This window comes from Adiantum capillus-veneris, chromosome 8 (genome assembly GCF_014529385.1).
Source record: "Adiantum capillus-veneris isolate H3 chromosome 8, ASM1452938v2, whole genome shotgun sequence".
NCBI lineage: Eukaryota > Viridiplantae > Streptophyta > Polypodiopsida > Polypodiales > Pteridaceae > Adiantum > Adiantum capillus-veneris.
In genome coordinates this window covers 2024145-2033634 of record NC_140938.1, presented here as the reverse complement: position 1 = coordinate 2033634, position 9490 = coordinate 2024145, and the positions used below count along the sequence as shown (strand labels likewise).

At 42.3% G+C, this 9490-nt stretch overlaps 1 protein-coding gene across 3 annotated transcripts; it reads right to left on the bottom strand.

Moving 5' to 3' along the window:
- Positions 1–397: 397 nt before the first annotated feature.
- Positions 398–5788, bottom strand: POLA3 (DNA primase POLA3). 3 transcript variants are annotated; one of them, XM_086517483.1, is made up of 17 exons: positions 5631–5788; positions 5404–5554; positions 5263–5313; positions 4948–5123; positions 4787–4867; positions 4593–4704; positions 4414–4498; positions 4238–4289; positions 2624–2685; positions 2415–2530; positions 2189–2304; positions 2050–2118; positions 1909–1966; positions 1674–1747; positions 1081–1144; positions 898–977; positions 398–808 (listed from the first exon to the last, which is right to left on the bottom strand). In XM_086517483.1, the coding sequence occupies exons 2-17, from the start codon at positions 5519–5521 to the stop codon at positions 746–748; spliced, it is 1377 nt and encodes a 458-aa protein (XP_086373609.1). In that variant the 5' UTR covers positions 5522–5554; positions 5631–5788; the 3' UTR covers positions 398–745. The 3 variants fall into 3 exon arrangements, with proteins under 3 accessions (XP_086373609.1, XP_086373610.1, XP_086373611.1); XM_086517484.1 differs by having other exon boundaries at positions 5404–5526; positions 5631–5787; XM_086517485.1 differs by having other exon boundaries at positions 5635–5785.
- Between the last annotated feature and the right edge of the window lie 3702 nt (positions 5789–9490).

Here is a 9490-nt window from a genome sequence, read left to right as displayed (position 1 = left end):
ACTTCATTCATTTATTATAAGTGTTGAACACATGGGCAGGAGTGGAGCGAAATCTACACCAAGTCCGCCTAATGAAATCAAGACGAGCCAACAGTAGTTTGTACTAGTAAGAGCCAATGGAGAGAGTAGATATGACAGTAGCGATTCTCATTGTGTACAATAGGTAATGACAAGAATAATTATGGCAATCTAGCAACACATCACTCTTAATAATAGTATGTATAATTAATAGTGCTTTTGGCCGTGGAAAGATGTCTAGACTTCTCTTTGCATCTCGTCTAGTGTGTTTTAGGCTAGCAAGGAGGATAATTTTTGTTTACACGGCTTCAAAAAGCACATGCTCACTCTTATAAACACATTATCAAAACTAAATAAGACATTAAGACATTCTGGCATGCACAGAAGTAATGTGCTAATTTTATCATAATGGCAAGATCATTTATCAAATGAACGCAGCTTGAGATGTGCCTTCCTAGCAGGGCTTGGGGTGGATATGAAATGACCCACCCGAGCTCGATCCCTAGAAGTAGCACTCAGAAGTCATGCAGGGTCTCACCCACAAGGCCGATTCAGAGTGGTGAGATCCATGTGTTTGTGGAGGAGGGATCCATCAGAAGAGATCCCTTTCCTCAAGAAAAGAACCAGCCTACATCAACTGCCATGTACAATTGTAGAGTATGCCCTACACGCAATCTCAATTTTGATGTTATGCAGCTATCTCCTCTCCATTGCACAATGCATGCATTCACCACTCCAAAGCTGCTTGTGAGGTCTGCAACTTCTCCATATAGGCACTCTCCACCTCTGCCTGTTGATGCCAGAAGATGGAAAACTTTTATCTAATTAATGGACACAATCAAGTTTTCCTTCCCACAACCACAGAGAGCAGAGCCTCACCTTGCAAGATTTCAAGAGTGGGTGAAGAAACTGAGACCGGAAGAGTTCAATGGATTCCACAAGGGATGTCTTGGTAAGATCTGCACAAAAAATATATAACAAGGTACCAACATAAGAACATCATGCAAGGGATTCGGTAGAGCCGGAACGGCCAAGCAACGAGAACAGAGCAAGAGGCAGTACCCCTATCCTTTGCATTCATTATGAAGTCCTGAGAAGCCTCCCCTTTATTGAGCTCCTCAATTAACTGCCCTACAATATGCCAACTTCAATCTCTTCTTCTCAAACACATTAAAACTTGAAGATGCTGCCTCTTTTTGGCATGACTCTTAAACAATAGGCACATGTTAGTATGTACAACTTCGGACTTAGGATAGTTTACTTTTTGCTGAAGGGGCCTACCTTGCCATTTGTTCATGGACAATGCAAGGAGGAAAAGCAAACAGTAAATTGCAGCATTAGCAAGTGACAATTTGGCTTGGTGCAATGTGAGATCGTTACTTTGGCTTGGACTCGTTGTATAATCAATTGATCAGCAGAGTTGGGAACTACTATAATATGGCATGGTAACTTTCATTTTGTGCAATGACCTTTACGGAAAACTATCAGGTGTATAGAGAAAAGCGTTACAATGTCTGATGCTTTTGATACTTGATCGAAGACTGCTTCTTAAAATTTTACATCAGGATTACTTCCATGCCTTCCAAACTCCCATTCAACTATAAATCCAAACATACTTTCGAAATATTACATAGCAAAAAAGGAATGAGGCGTACATCTGCGACAGTTGGTACTGCTGTGGGATCGAAATCGTCACATTCCTTTGGATCAATGGGCACGCAAACTTGACCTGGAAATGGAAAGGGTACTACTGAGGAGCCTCATTCACAAACAAAAAAGTTTCACGCTCACAAGACGAGTCATTATTAGCTATCGAACACCTCAATCTCTAGATGTCCTTGAATAATGATGGAACAATGGCATTACAAAGTTTCTGCATGCAGAAAGCACCTGTTTTAGGATGCACGCAGAAGGGGGCCTTGAGCAAATGATTCATATGCTTGGAAACCTGGAACATTCAAGAAAAATATATAAAGTTACTTGTATAACTGCTGGTATAGGACTGTTTCCCTGCAAGGTCATCAAACCAACCTCCAAATCCAGGCGAGGATACGTATATGAAAAAATAATCTCCTCCATACACCTTCGCAAGGCAGGCACCTGGACACGCAAGGAGTTAAGATGTATTTTATGAAAGCTTAGCAGAAACTAGTGCTTCCAATGTACGCGCCTTCTGTTTCCCTGTTTCAAGTAAGCTTTTTAGCTGCTTCCACCGTGCTGCATTGATCTCTGTTTCGGAAGTTCGCCGATTGTTCTGCCACCGATCACGTGTTTGTGACGTAATTCCTTCCAAAGATAAAGAGTATCACTTGTTGCCCCATGATCATTGAACACTCGAACCAGAAAAAAAACAGGTGAAAGGCTGAATGTGCAAATGAGAATAGCTGTGTCCTTACCATCATCTGGTATCATAGCTAAAAGCTTCTCAAATCTCTCTTCAAACTGCAAGAGACTCTGATTGCTGAGAATCTGATCCTCAAAAAATGGCTTCAGAACTTCGACATAAGCTCTCCTGAGTAAAGATGAGAGAATTGATACAACTAAAATGTCAAGCACTCGTTAAACCATAACAAATAAACAAGCAAACAAACAAAGTGAGCCATACAACAGAGATGGATGTAGAACAGCTCCACTCAAAGAGACCTTTTTGGTATTGTTTTCACTCCCCTGAAAAGAAATTTGGCAACAGTAAATAGAATGCCTGTAGATAATTGTCCTCTTCAAATTAATGCATCATGAACTTGAAGCAAAGACATTGCACCAGCTATGAACTTCCTTTTGCAATCCTACATTGTTGCCAGGGTGAATAATCACTTAAACTTAGAATAGAAGACAGAACGATAGTGTTGTAGGCCTCTGATTGAAAGAACAAGAAAAACAAGCTTTCTATTCCTCAAAACACACTGAAACGCCCACTAGCTATGATGCCATAAGGTATTAGGCACATATCCATGTACCACCGAATTACCAATGCTAATTTAGGCATGCTGGACACCACACAGTTTACTGATAAATCCTCCTTCAGGAGAAATCATTCAAAAGCACGTGGAATAGCAAGGCGAAGACACGAATTGGACCTAGAAACTTGAGAGTAAGCTGGCTGGCTGGACAGATAATGTAGATGCCTCAGGTGAACCGCCTAACCATGGCCACCATCCGACAGCACCCCAATATGCAAGGACGTAGATTAGCACCTGTAAGACTGTGCATCCCTTACCATCTGGCCAGGGTGACCTTGTTATGATCTGGTCTCTCATGCTCTCTGTTAACATTCTACTAGCGGTGGTTGTTCCAGCAAATGAAGTCTATGGCTTCCACTTATGTAGGACCAGGCACAACCGCCATACTTACACTAGAGCCAGCCCAAACACTGGACACCCATCCAAACAGTGTCTTAAACTAGATCCCCTCTCATCTAACATGAACATATTAGTCCCAGCGACTTGGAGCCCACAAATTTGACTAGATCCCCTCTGGCTGCAAACCATTATACAATAGCACGTGTGCCACTCCAAAGAGACAAGAAAATGACAGATTTGTGCCCTCATCTTTGTGGTGAAAATATAGGATGTATAAAGCGGCCACCAATCCTAGAGAAGGAAGGAAAGGGATCTGATGAAGCTCAAGAACTCTCCAACACAGAAAAGTCCAAAAGCCCAAAGCCTTGTATTCGTAGGAGCCATCTCGTAAACAAACCATTCCTCCTGTGCAAAACGTTGGTGTTCGCAAGCGTGTGCAAGGAAAAGAAGTTTCCAACCCAGCCAACTACTTCGCAATCAAAAGCACCTGGCATGTATCACATAAGCAACACGCAACGTTACAGATGCTTGAAACAGATTATAAACACTTTAATGCGGTGACCAGAAGAGATACTGTTCATAGCCTGAAATCTTCACAAGAACAACATAATGCTCAGTAATCGAAAACTAATTTTGACACTAGGAAGGGCACATGGCAACCCCAAGTTAGGCAGTACAATTTCAGACTACCTTCCGCAACTTGGAGATTCGATCCTATACCAGACATGAAGTAGCCAAAATAAACTGGGGCAAGGATCCTTCTTGTTATTTTAAGGCCATGTTACAACCACATCATCACAAAAATTTTGAAGTTTATGCTTGGCAGAAACATGTCAAAAAGAAAACCGCTATCATGATTTGAAATAGCTGCTTTTAAAGGTAACAATAACAAAGCTACAACTTGCAAAACACACTCAGACCTTGTAGACTCGAAAATATTCTGCGATCGATGCCCTTTGCTCATTTGTCAGCCTATTATTTCAAAACCGCCCAGATGTATGTCAGCTTGGGTATATTTTAGTTCCAGATGACAAACAACATCTAGAGACCGGATTGAAAATTGAACCGCAAATGTTAAGTGGAAACAAGTCCCTACCTTCGCGCTTTTGCATCACAAACCCAGCAATGGACACCACGTCGTCCACTATAGACCCATAGGATGTGCTCAAATCCGAAATCCTCTGTCGAAGTGGCAAACAAATTAGCAGTACTAAGACAAAGAGCCGGAAGCAACAATTAGATGCTGGATAGACAAGAAGTGCCATAAATTCACACCCCTAAGAGCAGTGTCAACAACTTTGATTGCAATGGTCATCAGAGGCCAACATTTGCGACAAATATCTGCCCCAGTGCAGCAGAACCTAATGTCATCATAGTCAGTCATGTCCTGGACAAAGACAAACAAAGAAATGAAACAAGGGTATGTCATCTCAGCAATTGTTTTAGGCCACCTCAAGCAAGAGACATACAACATCAAAAACAAGCTCCCTTTCAACCGGTGCAAAGACTTTCTCAGAAGCGGAACTTGAGTATGCAGTTCTCTTGGCAGGCTGCATGGCGACACCAAACTATCAGCAAAAACCTCTATTACAACATTTTACATAAGAAGGTTAAAACAGTGTGCACTTACATCTACATTATAAACAGCTCCAATGTCTATCTTATAAGGACACTTCTCTCGAATAGAAGATTCCATTTCATTTGCATCATGGAATGACAAGTAACGAACATAAATGTCATGCTCCAAAGTAAAAGAGAACTCCCGTCGACCAAGAAATGATGAGTCGCAGCCTGGATGTTTTGCATCTGTTTCACATGTAAGTGTTTAAATGGGCATTGAAGCTGATTCCATGCTGTGATTGAGAAGTTCATTAATACTGTGTTGATCAATGTATGCATTGCTGCATACGGATGCCCTCAAAGTAGGAAAGATACGTGCACTCACCATTTCCATAGGAAAGCCACCTGCACATGTCTGAAAAAGGGAAGAGCCTACCTGAAGCCACGCTCATTTTGGAACAGATGGTAAGTGTGAGAGACTAAACAATGTACAGATACTTTAGCAGGAAAAAAATGGAGGTCGTACTGTAATAAAGTCTCAAGTAATCCGGACTGAACATATTAGTAGCTTTTGCTCGCTCTGGGGGCGGGCATTCATCAATCTGCATCTTATCTGAACCAGAGTCTGGTCCAAGGCGTGTCATGATGCCTTGACAAGGAAAGAGTGTCACAATGGCCTGCAAGGCAGAAAGATGGAACGAAAATTGTGCGTCTGTATGCATGTGTGCAGAGCCCTAGATAGATAGATGGTACCTGCGCGGAAGTTTGCTGATGAGGCGCTAGCTGCAGGAATCTCGGGGGCGGCTTTCGACAAAATTGCTGCTGCAGGCGGATCTGCGCAGCGAGCTCGCTAGTTCGCGCTTCGAACGACAAAAAGGCGCGAAAGTATTATCGTCCCTAGTGTCATTTGGGAGCCATTTCTCAGAATGAGTTTGCCTTTATTGCTTCACTATGTATATGGTATATGCTAACAAGTAAAAAAGTGATAGTAGTGTGGATCTTACAGCATGGCATAGCTTTTGATGAAGGTTTCACAATATCTTTCCTCGAAGATTTCGCCAAAAGCTCTATGATCTCGCATCACAAATGAGATTTTGCATTAAAAGATGTGTGGATGTAAAAATTCACATTATAATAAAAACGTAGCAAGATGCATTTTGTGCATATGCGATGCTTGTGCCCAAAATAAAAAACCATACGTATGTATAGTGTGGAGCTGGCACCGTTCTCCACATTTATAAAGATACCATAAGGAATGTGCCCTTCCCCCGCCACTTGTATCCCTTCCAATGTTGAAGGGGGACTTATGCTGGTATTGGAGGGATTTTTTATTGTAAAAATATCATAATTGTACAAGGAAGAACTGATTACCGATGTTTTATAAAAACATGTATCATTCCACATTGCCATGTCTTGTTGTATTGTCCGTGTGTCCCTTTGTTGGGCATAACAAGTCCTTGTCACCTTCATCTGAAATGTTTTCAACAAAAATGATATAAATTGATTGCTTTATTGTATACATGATGTAATCTATGAACTTTGGCATAACATAGAGGAAATCAAAACACAAAATATGAGTGCACCTTTGCTATTCGTCGTCTGCATGAAGCACAATGTTAGATGGATCGGCTGCCAGACCTCCCTTGCATTGTTGCATCACCTTCTCACCATTATGTGTTGCTCGACTTTGGCCAACATGTTGACTCTCACATTCACTTTTTCTATCATGCATACCATAACCTACATTACTTTTGATGTCCATGGTCTTAGGGTAGGTTGAATCTTCCGGATGGTCCGTCTGTAAACTCACACACATACACATACACAAACTCGCAGTCTTTGGGACGACCCATCTGGTTGCCCTTGTGGAGCAAATCCTACTATCAGGAGAGAGGCCATCGTTTCGCATCTACCGGAAGCTGCCCCTATGGGGCAAATCTTGCAATCGGTGCATTATAGCTCCGGATGGGAAGCTTTTCAAGAAGTTTTGGTGCTCTATAAACTGCACCACATGCTTTCAAGATGCACGCGTATTTGATTGCATCAGGAGAGAGGCCCTCGATTTGCATCGGCTAAAAACAACTTAAAGATTTATGCACTGCTCCTCTTGTGCATATCCCACAATCGATACACTCCAAGAGATGATGTTCCGGACAGGAAGCTCCTCAAGCACTTTCTGTGCTTTCTGAAGTGCACCACATTTGGCATACATATTGACCAAGGCATGCCGAGCATGACAATTTTTGCAACAACCCTGGGACTAACAATATCAGAAGTGAATTTTTAAAGTGCACCTCATTTAGCAAACATGTCAACCTAGGCATTCCCAAGAATGACATCTTTTTCAACATTCCCCGAATAACAATATCAGTGTGAATTTTTATGCACATATGAGCATCTTGTGTAGAGCCACACGCCTTCAAGATGCACACGTATGTGAGTGCATCAGGGGAGAGGCCATCACTTTGCATCCACTAAAGACAGCCTAGAGATTTTTGGTCTTGCTCATGTTGCACCTATCCCGTAATCAATGCACTCCAGGAGACGACATTCCAGACAGAAATGTCCTCAAGCACTTTCTGTGCTCCCTAAAGTACACCAGATTTGGCCTACATATCGACCAAGGCATTGTGAAGCACGACAGTTTTTTGCAACAACCCGAGACTAACCATATCAAAGTGAATTTTGAAGTCCATATCGGCATCGTGCATAGAGCCACATGCCTTCAAGATGCATGAGTAGGTGATTTCATCTGGACAAAGGCCCTCACTTTGCATCCACTGAAAATAGCCTAAAGCTTTTTGGCCCTGCTCTTTTTGTGCATATCCTGCAATCAGTGCTTGGCATACATATCGACCAAGGCAGTGCAAAGTATGACATCGTTTTTCAATAGCCTTTAACTATAACAATACAATTGTGAATTTTTGTGCCCACATCAGCATCTTGCGTAGAGCAACATGCTTTCAAGATGCATACGTAGCTGATTGCATTTAGAGAGAGGCCCTCGCTTCGCATCTGCTGAAAACAGACTGGAGCTTTTTGGCCCTACCTTGTGTGGAAAATCCTTCAATCACTGCATCAAAGAGTCTGAACTCTGGACAAAAAGCTCCTTGAGCACTTTTTGTGCTCTCTTAAGGGCACCACATTTAGTAAACACATCAACCAAGGTATTGTGCACGATACCCTTTTTCAACAGCCCTTGACTAACAATATGAGCAAGAATCTTTATGCCCATATCAGTATCTTGCATAGAGCCACGTGCCTTCTAGATGCACACATATATGATTGCATCTGGAGAGAAGTCCTCGCTTTGCATCGGCCGCTGGAATCAGCCTGGAGCTCTCTAGCCCTGCTTCTGTTGTGCATATCCCCCAATCAATGCACGACATTCTGGACAGAAGGTCCTCAAGAGCTTTGTGTGCTTTACAAAATGCACCACATTTGGCATACATATCAACCAAGGCATTGCCAACACAACAATCTTTTGCAACAGCCCCTCACTAATAATATCAGAGTAGATTTTTAAGCCCATATCAACATCTTGTGTAGAGTCGCATGCCTTCAAGATGCATGCGTAGGTGATTGCATACGGACAGAGGCCCTAGCCTTGCATTAGCATCTTGCATAGAGCCACATTAATTCATAAGTAGGTGATTGCATATGGAGAGAGGCCCTCGCTTCGCATCTGCTAAAAATAGATTGGCACATCTCTTTTTAGCAGCCTTAGACTAACAATATCATTGTGAATTTTTGTGTCTATATTAGCATCTTGCATAGAGCCACAATGCGCATGCCTTTAAGATGCACGCGTAGGTGATTACGTCTGGAGATAGGCCCTTGCTACCCACCAGCTGAAAACAGCCCACAGCTTCCTAGCTTTGTCTAGGCATATCCTGCAATCAGTGCATTCCACAAGATGAAATCTTGCATAGTAACCTTGTCAAAGACTTGATAGGTGCACCGCACTTGACATACTTATTGACCAACATTTTCCCCAAGTATGCATCTTTTTCAAGTAACCCACTATCTCAAAGATCAGCATGAATGCTATTGCATTGTTACAAAACCTTCTCCTTAGGACAGTCTTTAAGTGAGCTAACAAAAGAAAGACTCGTTCTCTTGCTCTCCAATTTTGCTTGTCTAGCCTTTATTGCTGCTTGCTTGGGGGTGTTGCAAGATGTGTGTGGAGCAAGGCATTGCCAAGCACAACAATTTTTGCAAGAACCCTTTGCTAACAATATCAGAGCAAATATTTAAGCCCATATCAACATCTTGGGTAAAGCAACATGCCTCCATGCATAGGTGATTGCATCTTTGCTGAGCATATCCTGCAATCAGTGCGTTCCACAAGACTACATCCCATACATTAAGCTCATCTAAGACTTGTTGCGCAAGCACTACAACACTTGACATACATACTGACCAACATTTTTCCAAGTACGCATTCTTTTCAAGTTACCCACTATCGCGAATATCAGCATGAATCCTAGTGCCTTGATACAGAAGGTCAAGATGCATGCGTATGTGATTGCATCTAGAGAGAAGCCCTTGCTTTGCATCCATTGAAAATAGCCTTGACCTTTTTGCCCTGCTCTTGTTACACGCATCCCTCA